The 13073-nt window shown below is 46.9% G+C and overlaps 1 protein-coding gene across 2 annotated transcripts in view; it reads right to left on the bottom strand.

The window, feature by feature from the left end:
• sdk2a (sidekick cell adhesion molecule 2a) overlaps nucleotides 1-13073 on the bottom strand; it is a 78248-nt gene that overhangs the window by 12741 nt on the left and 52434 nt on the right. For both annotated transcript variants that reach the window (XM_084037139.1, XM_084037140.1), the window contains exons 6-25: nucleotides 12921-13032; nucleotides 12337-12527; nucleotides 11983-12066; nucleotides 11666-11860; nucleotides 11081-11197; nucleotides 10670-10837; nucleotides 10186-10288; nucleotides 9325-9501; nucleotides 8919-9055; nucleotides 8107-8254; nucleotides 6914-7054; nucleotides 6410-6591; nucleotides 3834-3949; nucleotides 3422-3617; nucleotides 3220-3318; nucleotides 2921-3112; nucleotides 2269-2390; nucleotides 2005-2114; nucleotides 1508-1658; nucleotides 68-305 (exon numbers count right to left, since the gene is read on the bottom strand). In XM_084037139.1, coding sequence (XP_083893265.1) covers nucleotides 68-305; nucleotides 1508-1658; nucleotides 2005-2114; nucleotides 2269-2390; nucleotides 2921-3112; nucleotides 3220-3318; nucleotides 3422-3617; nucleotides 3834-3949; nucleotides 6410-6591; nucleotides 6914-7054; nucleotides 8107-8254; nucleotides 8919-9055; nucleotides 9325-9501; nucleotides 10186-10288; nucleotides 10670-10837; nucleotides 11081-11197; nucleotides 11666-11860; nucleotides 11983-12066; nucleotides 12337-12527; nucleotides 12921-13032 — 2979 coding nt within the window. The remainder of the gene's footprint in view (nucleotides 1-67; nucleotides 306-1507; nucleotides 1659-2004; nucleotides 2115-2268; nucleotides 2391-2920; nucleotides 3113-3219; nucleotides 3319-3421; nucleotides 3618-3833; nucleotides 3950-6409; nucleotides 6592-6913; nucleotides 7055-8106; nucleotides 8255-8918; nucleotides 9056-9324; nucleotides 9502-10185; nucleotides 10289-10669; nucleotides 10838-11080; nucleotides 11198-11665; nucleotides 11861-11982; nucleotides 12067-12336; nucleotides 12528-12920; nucleotides 13033-13073) is intronic.

Raw genomic sequence — 13073 nt, 5'->3', positions numbered from 1 at the left:
AAGGACAGAGCTTAGCACGACGTCCAGCACACTGTGCCATGTAGTATGCATATATTTCCTTCCTCACCAGACTCCCTGGTCCTGCCGTGGACCGGCCGGCTCCAGGGCCCGGAGCCGATGCCATTGATGGCCTGAACTCTGACCTCATATTCCGTCCACTCCTCCAGGTCCTCGATGGTGAATTCCCTCTCCAGCCGGTCCATGATGACGTGGGAGAGATGGCCCCCTTTAGACCCAGCTTTAGAGTACTGGACCCGGTAACCGACCAGATCTGGATTCCCGTTGTACTCCCACTCTGGAAGAGGCTAAGAGGATTTGTTTTTGTTTTTATTCCCCCCTGTTCGAGCGAAATCAATATAAATGACATCATAACGGAGTGCATAATGAAGCCATAAGCCATGAGAGGCCGTACTTCACAGTGACTTTACAACAGCTAAGAGCCGTTGTCAGGAATGATGAGAAGCAATATGGGAAGAGCTAAAGCTAAACCCTCTCAGCACTTAGTACGGCACTTAGTGGTTTGAATAAAATTTGGCAATAATCCATTGTCTTAAAATAATTGCACATTCATCTGTTCAATCAATAATAGTATAACCCTAATATATAGCAGGCGATATAGTCCGAGAAGGGCATAGGTACAGGTTTGAGTGATTCATTAAAAGTGAAATTAAGTCTTTTTATAAGTGTTTTCAGGCTCTTTGCAATCACTTTAAACGTCAGTCAGCCAATGGGAATCCTGGAATCTAGGATGCAGTATACCTTGCTCTGAGCACGACAATTAAAAGCACCTTCTTAAATATTGTGTTATTGAAATGAATGGGGCGTCGGCTTCCATGGCCATGAAAAACTTTTGAAAATGGAAGCAATCATTGAGCTCATGAGTTATATCACACCGCCGACATCACTCCAGGTTACATCCAGGTGACATTTCAGCACTGCCTGACACAGTGATGACAATGGACATGTAGCAAAGTGGCTGAGTGCTGACACAGTAAGAAAACAATAATCAAGGACAGACAAGAACGCATTCATAGAAGAAGAAAAAGGTACAAAATTAAAAGAAAGCACGGTGAGGAGCCAATAAAGTGAGCATGATTCTAAACAGAAGAAGGATCCAGGCAGTCGAGTTGAAGTCAGCTGTCATAGAAAAAGTCATCTTGAACTTTTTTTTTCATAAATACGGAAAAAAAAAATTGGGATTTGGATGAGCAAAGTGAAATTGCCTGAATTTGATTCGACAAAGCTTATCTTATCAATGTCGTATCCAATTAGTATCCCAGGAGCATTTTGACGATTCAGTCCCGACATGATTTTCCACCAATGACAAAAAAAAAAGAGGAAAAAAAGACAGCAATTTCAAATAGCCGACGTTCATGCAAAGGCACATTCAGCCTCATATGAATAGGAACAACCCAGACATTCATATCTAAACCTAATAATAATCTGATAAAACTTGACGAATTTCATACACAGAGAGTCCACTGTACAATGAGTTGAGACGACTTACCACCCAGCGGAGCCACAGGCTGGTCTCGCTGGCTGTGCGCAGGGTGACATTGGGGGGGGAGATGTCTGGGGGGGCCTGCAGGGTCTCGATCTTCCTGGAGGGCTGACTGGGAGGACTGGTGCCCACAATGTTCACCTGGCGCATTCGGAACCTGCGGCAAAGGGAAAACCAGCTGACGGTGCGATAAATCATCTAATGGCGGGCGTTTAGTCAAGATATGATGAGAGAGGAGATTTAATAAGATTATTTAAAATCAGATTAGTTGCAATTTCAATGATGCCCAAAAGGAAAGTAGGTAATTGCAGTAGCAGAGAAGAGGATCTATTTATGAGTAGATAAATAAAGGAAATCATTCCAACAAAGGAACAAAGTGATTTATCACAGTAAAGAACCACATATATTAGGTTAGTTCATGTTTCACTTTGCAACATTTCATAATGTACTTTGCAGAATAGGACAGTGTGCTATAATTCACACACATGTGATTGTGGGCTCACCTATAGAACGTATAGGGGTTCAGGTCCAGGACCTCAAGTGATCTAGCATCAGGTTCATTAGGCAGCTGATGAACCATCAGCCACTCTTCATTTTCTCCTATTATGCCGATCTAGGATGCACGGAGAGAACGAGGTGATATCAGCGGAGGAACAAATCAAACAAATCAACCGATATCGTAAAGAAACGGTGCACAACGACATCAAAAACCCCGTAAAAAAGCTGAACCGCTCTCATCACATAGAAGCGGATATGAAGCGTCTCACCTGGGCTTCAACGTGCCAACGGGAGATGGACGTCTTGCCATCATAACCGGGTTTGAACTGCAGGGTGACGGAGCGGGGGCCGATGTTGGAGATGGCTAAATTGGTTGGAGGACCGGGCAACTCTGTGGGAGAGGGAACGGGGGAAATATGAGTCGGAATCTCATGAGTCACCATAAGTGGTTACAGACCTTTGAGTGGATACCTGAAGTACTTAAGGCTACATTGGGCAATCTTGAGAAACTAGCAAGTGCATGCCAGATTTGAAAAATGATCCAAGTGAAAAATTCATGCTAATGGTGCAATGAAAGCAGCAGCATTAGTTACCCATAGGTTTCCAAAGAGCTAAAAGCTGGCCGGGGTGCAGAGGAGACACCTAGCAGCTAGTGACCTGGGGATGGCACTCGCCTGTCACTCAAAGCAGCCATGCCCTTAATTATGCATAACGTTAACGCCCTGGTTATAGATACCCCAAGGATCGTTGACCGGATATAAGTAGGAGGGAAACGTTTTGGCAGTTTGCGACATTCCCGAAGCTCTCTACCAACTATCTGCATAGTTAGAAATGTCAGATCTGCATTTTTTTAAAGAAGAAGATGGCCAACCCTAGCGTTTCAAATAGTCATACACCTCCTGTATTCATTTGAACCCTCACCTGGTGGTACGCCAGAGGAAATGGTGGAGGCGGATAGTTGGCCCTGGCCCTTGGCGGTCATGGCTGCTACCTGGATGGTGTAAGTCGTGAGGGCAGTGAGTCCCGTCACCTTGTACTCCTGAGTGAGGTTGGGCAAATAATGGGTCACCCGAGTATTGGTCCTGTTGAACTCCTCCCAGGAGATCCGGTAGCCTGGAAGAAGAAGCGAACATTCCAAGCAGGCAGTGTCACAGTTAGCTGCGGACCGGTGGCTCATAAATTGTGACAGGACATGTTCCATAATTATCTTTAATGGTTACCTGTGAGAACGCCGTTTTTCTCTTGTGGCTCCTTCCAGCTGACTTTTAGCGAGGTGTCTAAGATATCAGTGAAGCTAAGGTGTCCCACAGCACCAGGGGCTGTAAAAAAAAAAGAGAGAGAATAAAACAGGCAGTAAATGGCAACAGCCCGACATGTAATTATCTGCAAACATGCCATAATTTCCCGAGTGGGACGACTTACTGTCCTCGTGGGTGCGTACCCGCTGAGGCGGGCTGCGTGGGCCGTCCCCGGGGGTGGTGAAGCACAACACCGACGAGTAGTACTCGGTGAACTTTTTCAGGCCGGAGATGTAACCGACGTGAACGCTGTCCTGGAAGTTGGGACGCGCCGTCGTCACGGTGACCTCGTTAGAGCGACTGAGCTCCCATGCCAACAGCTGTAATGACGTGATAAGGAAACAGGCTGCTTAGCGTGCATATTTAAAAGAAATTATTTTATTGAAAAAAAAAAAAAAAAAAAATCAAATAAAAACTAGTTCATAAATCACTGAGGACATTAGGCTCTCCGGGTACGTGATGAGATTTTGCCAGCAGATTGCTCCTCCGGCTCTGGCCACTAGAGTGCACCAGTTGACAGGAAGGGGGCGACTCACCTTATATCCCTGGTTGATTCCATTGATAAACTGAGGGCTCGGGGCACTCCAGGTAAAACGCACGGTGGTGGAGTTGACAGCCTCGGCTTGTACATTTCCTGGTGGCACAGTGGGCACTGATCCAGAGGAGGGACACAGAGAGAAGGGGGGATAGAAGAAGAGGGAGGAGGGGGAAAAAAGAGAGAATCGGGATGAGATGGGAAGGAATAAAAAAGAAAAAGGCACTTTCAGACCAGCCTCGTTTACAGCGTCAGGCTTTTTTTTTCTTCTTCTTTCGCCTCATTTGTGGAGGAAAGAACACGCCAATCAAACCGGGGCGTGAGAGTGGTTGCCTCAGGCGGCTTCCAGGTGAACCCTCCAGCATTTTGTTTGAAACAAGCGTGTGAATCTGATGTAACTCTGGAAAAAAAACAGTCAGGGATTCTCACTAATAATGAATGAAGCTGATTGGCCAGTATTGGTCGTCATAACCCCCCCCTATCCTCGATTCCCTTTGAACATATTTAAATGCACATCATGATCTGCTCTAGTGCCTTTAATGGAGTGAGTGATGGAAACATCCAATTAATGTGGAGCCGAGCTAAACAACACGAGTGCCTTGTTCACTGTCGTTATTCGCTGACAGTGGCTCCGATGATGAAATTAGTATTTATCTTTTTCACGGGAGGAGACTTGGAAATACAATTTAGAGAAATCCTTTCAGGTTTCTAATTATGACATTTTGTGTTTCTTTACAGATAGAGCACATTTGTTTACTTGCCGGTGCATCAGACCAGCCCATTAATTGATTGATTGATCAGGCGTCGCTCAAAGGATGCAGTAGTTTTACACGGTTTTCACAATAAAGCGTGCCACGTGGATTCCGTCATTTCTGAAGCATCTGAAGAATGTTTTAATCATCCAGTCAAAAGGAACTGAAATGAAGAGAGGCCATCCTTTTACATCCACAAACAAAGGCATTAACACACACCTGCCCAGCTTTCATAATATAAAGGAACTCGATAAAATAATAAATATGTTTATACGGCAGAATGTGTAGGAAAGTTTACGAATTATCTTAAAAAAAAGACCAGAGAAAGCAAACCAGAATCAACAATTGTAAAAAAAGACAAAAAAAATAAGTGTGCAGCACAATTATAAGACGGACGGAGAGAATAGGTTTGTGTGTTTTAATGATGTGATGTGGAGCGTCCAGGTAAGTGTATGAAATCCATTGTTTTACTGCTTTCCTGTCTGTTTCCATGTCTCCGCATTCTAGACTCGCTCACAACAAAAACCCATAAAAATAAATTAACTCAAACTGGAAACAAGTGTAACAGACTGATATGCAGCATTGTGAACACTTATAAAAGCCTAATGAAATCAGAATATCTGCTGAATCACCCTCTCGGGTGGATGCGTCTGGGCAGGGTGTGGAACCGAACGGGAGAATGAAAACAACAATTTTCTTATGAGCGCTCTTGGGAATATTTGGCGAAGTCTGGTGTAGAGGATCTCTGTCCAGGAAGTGAATTTAACATGGGGATTTAGAGATGTGTGATTGTGTTAAGCTTTTTCAGAACGTTATATACAAATTAAAGTCATTTAAAAACAAACTGGAAGCACATCTCGAAACCAAAAGCGTTATCCTCCTTCTTCTATATTTCTAGACAAAATAGCATTCAATTTGGAGCCAAAAATTATTGTAGATTTGGTTTGGCACAAGTTGATACTGGCAAAATGTGACAGTCATTTTTGGAACAGACAGGGGAAAGGAGGAGCGTAAGCAGCTGGAATCACTGGCAATGACGGGAATATGTAGCTGTATGACACGGGACGGTTCACGCTGTGCGTTCTAATTTTACCACTCGTACAATGGGAAAAGAAGTGAACCGAGGCGGCTTCCTTTGGCAACATTGCAAGGTCTGTCACAGGTAAGACGCCCATCTGGTCATTCAGAGTCAATTAAACGTGCACACAGAGATGGTGCTCAATAAGAAGGTTTTTTTTTCTCTTTTAAAATCCAGAAGAAGCGATGCAATGAAAATCAGACGAAAGTGATCTAAACCACATTAAACATCCTGTCTCAGAAGGAGCTTTCAGCTCATGTCTGCACACAATCCCACCTACAGTACTGCAGCACGGCACGAATAACTGCCATGAAAGCCGACAAAAACAAATAAGCAGAGCTGAAAGCCAAATGCCACTTACATGGCCATGTCTTTTAAATTCCTCTATAAAGCCTCGCCGCGGCAGCCTGTGTCTAAGTGCCGACTGCTGATTGAGCCAGGAGTACGGGAGAAAAAAAACAAAACAAACTGCTGTCGTCTTCTCAACAATGAATCACCTTTTCAAGGTTAGCGAAGGATGTTTTTCAAGAAAGGATGCTGCGGAGAAAAGATCGGCTGTTGCTGCTCTTAATTTGATCGTTAAAAACAGATGATTAGATCAGTCACGTCAAGTTTGAGGCCACAGGCTTAACATCAGCCAGGGGCTCACACAATGGTGTGAAAGCACTAAAAGCCTCTGGTTCTTATAGCAACGGAGCTGCTATCGTTGTGAAATCGTAACCTAATGTTGGATGTGTTGCCCCTCACCCCCTTGCAGTGTCCATTCGGTGACCTTGTGGCTGTAGGTGCCACGGCCCGCTCCGTTATAGGCCGCCACCTCGATCTCATAGTTGGTCCAGATGATGAGGTCCTCCAGGAGCAGGCTGGTCTGGTCCGAGTTGGTGATGTTTTTCATCTGACAGTCCACCGGAAGTCCCGACAGACAGTACCTGGCAGCACAGGGAGTAATCGATAGAGACAGACAGACGGAGACCACACATATTAAAAACATAAATGAATCAGAATGCAGATTCTCAGAACCGTTTTTAAAATGGTTACAAAAAAGAAGAGAGAGGTGACAACAGATGAATGGAGGGGAAGGTATTTAATTGGCACCAATTATTCTATTGCAGCGGTGAGCGGGGGATGAAGTGAAATGGAGAGGAAGAAAAGGAGCTGACATAACAGTTATTATCATATCTGAATTGCATTCGCCCTGACAGGCACCCATCTCTGGGAAAGGCATAACGCGGGCTGTCATGGTCTCCCTACCTGATGATGTAGCCCTGGAGTGGCCCGTTTTGATGGCTCTCCGGGGGTGGCTGCCATTGGATCATGATGGACTGATTGGTGCGGCCACTCGCGATGACTGTCTGAGGGGGGGCGCTGGGGGGCTCCTCGGGGAGAGTGAGTCTGCAGGATTTGAGAAAGGGAAAAAGAGAGGTGAACCAAGAGTGAAACCATGCATTCATTACCCTGAGTTTCTGCATATTTCCATCCCATTTCATCATAGACATCATAGATAAATCAGAATATACTCCGCTCTTTTTGTGTCTTTTTTTTTTGGAACACCATAAAGGAAAGTTGGGATAAGCGTGGCTGTGCCTTTGTCCAAAACCTATTCTCTATAATACCGTCCGCGGAGGGACATCTTCCCTCAGCATGGCGGCGATCAAAGAGGCCTCTCGGTGTAGAAAAAAAAAGGAGCAGCACAACGGACAGACAACGCGAGAGGAAGATATAAAAGAACAAGAAAGAGAGATCCAGGCAGACTTCTCCCTTAAGCCAATTTAAGATGACATCTTGATTTCTTCCCAAGTGCACCGGAGCACCGCTCCGGAGGAGATGAAGCCGAGTGTTTAGGATCAAAGAGGTGTGCCCGAGAGATGCCCGGTCGCCCTCCTGTGGTGCGCTCTTGTCTGGGTACTTTTCGCACAGGAAAACCCGGCTTTGCGGATGAACGCAAAAGGAGTGCGATGGGGGTTAGCGGCGGCTTTTTCAGTGGAGTTCCTTGCTGCGTGGGTGGAGTTGATGCAGACATGGTCAGACCGGTTGGCGTGTTCAGGTGAATCGCCATGAGTTGAGAATTTGTTGAGCTTTCGTCTCCCCCCGTCCAGAGAATTCACTTGAGATTTGAGTCCGTGTGAAGCTCGGCCTCTTTCAAGCCTCGCCGTGTTCCACTCCGCAGCACGGCGGCGAACAGGAGGGAGGGAGATGAAGCCAGGTCAGCGCACCAATCAAGTCTTCACAAAGCAGAATTTCAGCTCATTCCTAGTTGTATCTTGTAAAGAAAATGGTCTGTCCCGAAGCTGGCACAGGAAATAATCATTTGTGCCGAACTGCAAAAAGACGAGAGGGAAGAACGGCTTGTTCCAGATCTGTGGTGCAACATGGTTTCTTGCCAGCACACACAGAAAGTTGCACAAACTACCAGCAGGAATCTGAAACATTCATTAAGCACCCACCGGTCTGTCTCTTTGCTGAACTGGCCTCTGCCCACGTCGTTGACGGCACACAGGCGGAACTGGTAGGAGCGGGCCGGGATGAGGCCGCCGACGGTGACCCCGGCGGACTCCGGTTCAATATTGGCCAGAAGCACCGTCCACGGGGCATCTGAGGTGGAGGAGACAGACACGAAGACAAGCGCTGTGAGCAAATAGCAAGAGCGGTTAATGACCTTGGCGAGAAACCACTTGCAAATTCAATGTTATTTCCCACTATTATTGCACACCGCCGTTTCATTTTGAGGACTAATATTGCAGCTACTGATAAAAAAATAGCAAGTCATTTATTTTGTATACACTCCCTCTTAAAATATCAGATTGAAATTCAATTATCCCCCCCCCCCAAAAAAAAAACAACAAACAGATCCCATCTGCATCCTCAGATTCATTTTCCCCCTTAATGAGTTGTCATCTTCTCAGTGAGCCCGAGCGTCGGTGAGAAATGGCTGAACAATTTACTCCACGGCGCGAGAGCGCCCCCACTTCTTTTTGATTGTGTCGAGCGGGAGGAAGGAGGCGAGAGCAGTGGGCATCGACGCAATTTGGCATCCCCTGCTTGCTTGGTGAAGGAAGCGAGCAGGTGAGGCAAATCGTGTTACAATCGCAGAGGGTAAGAGAGGACGCGACTGCCAACATTTAAGGGACACAATGGAAATCAAATAGAGTGTAAATGAGTGTAGAGAGTAAATGTATTGCCTTTTAAATGACCTGCGAGAAACAATAAATGCATTGTTAACGCTCCCGCTGATGGAGAATCACACTGCACCACTCACTGTTTTCCGAGACCTCCAGGATGTAGCGGATCAGGGGGCTGTTGCCATCAAAGGCCTGGGCCCATGTGAGGTTGATGGCCCTTTTCTCTGTGGTACTCAGAACTGCTATTGGGTTTTCTGGAGCATGGGGCAGTTGCCTGAATGTGTGTGTGTGTGTGTGTGTGTGAGGGACAAAGTGATAAAGAGAAAAAGAATCAGACAAGAAGAGGCAGCAAATAACAGCATTAAGCAGCCAAAATCGAGAGGCTCGCATTGTAAATATTAGAGGATTTGATGGATTAGAGAGAAGAGCGGCAATAAAACATGACAGTGGTGAAAACATCCATCCATTATGCCTGGCTGTGATAAATAAAAAATATTAAAAAAAACACAGACAGCAAGCTAAGACAGAGGGAGAGGGCGAGACCTGACTCGGAGGTGGGCACTGCGGGAGTCATTGCCACCCACGGAGGTCACCCGGCAGGTGTATGTTCCGATGTCACCCGACCACGTCTGGGAGATGTGCAGGGTCCCGTCGGGATCCAGCCGCAGGCGCGGGGACGTGTTCACATCAATCAGCGAGCCGCTCTTCTCCCACACGTGCCTGAGGGTTACATACGTATGTAAGGGTACATTTTGCATCGCAGGGCGTTGACAGTTCATACGGCAAAACACAGCCTCGTAAAAGGCTGATGGGAAAAGGGATTTGAACCTTAACGCCATCCCTCTCCGTCACACATACGGTACGGTTCCTCTCCTCGTCATATATACCCAACCGCACATGCACACACCAGGAGAGCCTGTGATTAATTGCGAGTGTTCGGGCTTTCCAGCTAATCTCCTCTGTGTTGCGTTTAATTAAAGGCGCCGTCTGAAGTTATTACTCTGTTTACATATTCATCTGTTTACCCCGCGATCTGATCAATGCCGCGGGCCCACAGGTGACAGGCACTCTAATCACTGGGCCCCCACAGACATCATTCCCGCTCCCCGCCGAGACGTGACGCATGTGCACACACTCTATCACGATCAAGACTGTCTGGAGGAGCGAGGAGAAGCGATGGGCTAATTCCTCAATCACACTCTAAGAGTTTTTCAAAAAATCGTCCCATAGGAGGCCGCATAAGGGCGGATAAACGCTACGAGAGCCGCGGCAGATTTCATAGACTAATTAAGTACTACGCTGATACGCAAACTTGTTCTGCATGTAGAAACAGCTGCCAAAAAAAAAAAAATGTATGCGATGTCTGGAAAAACAATTTTTGGATACAATTCCAACAGATATTACCTCACGGTGACACTGGGGTCATGGGTCACGCCGCAGGTCATAACGGCCTTGGTCCCCTTAATGACACTCTGGTCCTGCGGCGGTTTGGTGATGCGGGTTCGTGCTGCGGACACACACACACACACACACAAACACACACACACACAGAGGTTGTTATTCAGAGAGACAGTGTTTAAACAGCGGATTGAAAAGAGCTTAATGGATTTGGTCTCGTCTTTCACTCAATGTCTTTCTGAAACTGAAATCACGCCACATTTCTAATGGCTGGAGTATTTTCTGTAAGGCTTTCAAGGGCTGATATGTAAATGAATGAACGAGCAAATGAGTACACTCCGTCATTAGACTATATTTTCAGGAGATCTTGACAATGACCTCCAGCCACTACGTCTCCTTTTATTTATTATATTCTTATTAGGTTTAGTTTGTAAAGTTTCCACATGTGCGAGGTAGTATCCAGGGAGTATCCAGTCTCTGCTATGCTTACCCCACACCACGAGGTCGGACGAGGCTTCGTCGATGCCCCTGGAGTTACTGGCCATGCAGGTGTAGGTACCGGCGTCCGACAGGTGAGAGGGACTGATCAGCAGGCTGCCCGACTCCAGCAGGGTGAACCTGGGCAGCTGGACCGAGCCGCTGGCCAAGACACGTTCACCTGTGGGGGGGCGGGGGAGTGATTGATGGCGTGGGATGGAGGACGGGGAAAACAAAGGGGGGGGTGGACAAGGAGAAAGAGAGATTAGTGTATCGGAAAAATGTCAAGGGAAAACAAACAGGCGGGAAAGCGGTGCAGCGAAAAGTAGAAATAAAGGTTGTTTGGAGAAAAATGTATATTTCCATCACTCTCAAATGCAGCATAATGAACCCCCCTGCTGCCCCATGCTGTTAGCGCTCGCACCTTTCTGCCAGGTGATGGCTGGCCGTGGGGCCCCTGAGGTCTCGCAATGCAGAATGACTGACATGCTGTCAATCACGGCGCTGTCAGAGGGGCCGGCGGTGATGTTGGGAGCGATACCTGCGAGGGAGAGGGGGGGGGGGCACACAGACAAACAAAACAAGGTGAGACAGAGGCGATAATGAGGGACATAAACAGCTTTCCCTCTAATAAAGCCGACGCCAGCTGAGAGCCTAATAGACTCCAAACAGGGGCGGCTGTCAGGGCTCATTCTCGGGGACAGCCGCCGAGAATCTGACAAGGCCCTCCCGTCTGTCCTGCGTCTTTTCCCCCGGATCAAAAATAGCCAATAATTGCCCGGGCACCCAAGTAGACAAATCTGTCAATGTGAAGAGATGTATAGATAGATGGGTGTAGGAGGCAAGACAAGAGAGAGGGAGAAAAGAGGATTAGAGATGAGAAGAGAGGAGGGGATTTAAGAATAAAAAAAATAAATAATAAAAAAAAGGGAGGGGAGAGATGAGCAGAATTAAGCAGCACAGACGTGCAGATAGCTTTGAAATATATTTCCGAGGGGGGGGGACATACTTGTAACAGCTAGGTAGGTGTTTGTCTGGATCTCGCCTGCAAGATTGCGGGCAAAGCACTGGAACATCCCCGTGTCATCTGGCAGGAGACCGTTGATCTGTAGGCTGCCTCCCACCAACACCTTGTACCTGGGGATCTTTACCGGGCTGATGGGCACCGCATCCTTATACCACACTATGTCTGGCTGCGGCGTGCCTGCAGAGGATGGAAGGGAAGGATTCTTTTTTTATCCCCTTGTCATCGTGACCCTTTTAGTTCTTCCAAACTTTCACACACACACAAAAAAAAAAAAAGAAGAATAAACACCACAGTCTGACCTCGTGCCTGACACGGGATATCCACCACCTTCTCCATCTCGGCACTGATGTGAGTCGGCGGCTCTTTAACGAACAGAGGGTATTCTGTTTCAAAGAAGCAAAAGCATAAAACATCGCAGTATTAAAGCCTTTACGAAAGACTTACATCCTCAAACCCTGTGTGCTTTTTTCTCTCCAATTTTTCATCCTGACCCCTCTCTGGTGGACTCACATTTGCAGCCCTCTAGATAACAGCATCAACGCAATTACTGAAGTTAAAAAATGGCAACGAATATATTCTCCCGACACGAGCACGACTGATGCAATATTGGGATGATTTTGGCTCAGCGGCTCCGTGCTATTCTGGTTATTTACCTAGAACATGCAGGAAGGCCCCGGCGGTGACGGAGGGGACGCTGCTGCTGCGGAGCGACGCCTCGCACTCGTAGTAGCCGCTATCGCCGACCGCGGGCAGACTGATGACCAACCTGCGGCCAAAATCCCTGATTCCCGTATTGACCACCGCCCCGTCTTTCCTCCAAGTTATACCCATTTTGACGAGAGGTCTGGGGGAGATAAAAAAAAAATAGATAAAAAGGAGAGAAGACAAGAAAAAAGAGCAAGAGATGGGGATCGTTTTAGTTTTTAATACAAATGTATATTCTGTTTCAAGGTTACAGAGCGTTGAGGGAGCAATGGGATGCATCTGTCATTCCGATTAAGTCTTTGAATTGGAGATAATAGTCAGAATTGGAGAGCGAGATTGCGTGAGATAGGGCGAGCCTTGAATCAAAGGGAAGAATGGAGAGGTACAAAATGAGAGACGTACAAAATACTTTCCCATCATGTTCAAACAAAAGGCTGCAAAATTTAATCTAAATCATAAAACATCGGCGTGGAGGTGAGAGATGGTGGAGGCGTTGGTGGAGCTCGCGTGTGCCTCCGTGTTGAAAACGTACCTCGCGTTAGCGACACACTCCATGATAGCCTCGTTTCTCCCCATGGTTACGCTGGTGTTCTTGGGGGGGATGATGATAGATGGGGCGATGGGGTCCGCCGGTCCTCCCACATCTATCACACACACAAAAACACACACAGATAGGGGGGGGGGG

The sequence above is a fragment of the Eutrigla gurnardus genome (genome assembly GCF_963514095.1).
Source record: "Eutrigla gurnardus genome assembly, chromosome: 20".
In the NCBI taxonomy this organism is placed as follows: domain Eukaryota; kingdom Metazoa; phylum Chordata; class Actinopteri; order Perciformes; family Triglidae; genus Eutrigla; species Eutrigla gurnardus.
The sequence above is the reverse complement of the archived record's forward strand: the minus strand, read 5'-3'. Positions and strand labels throughout refer to the sequence as shown.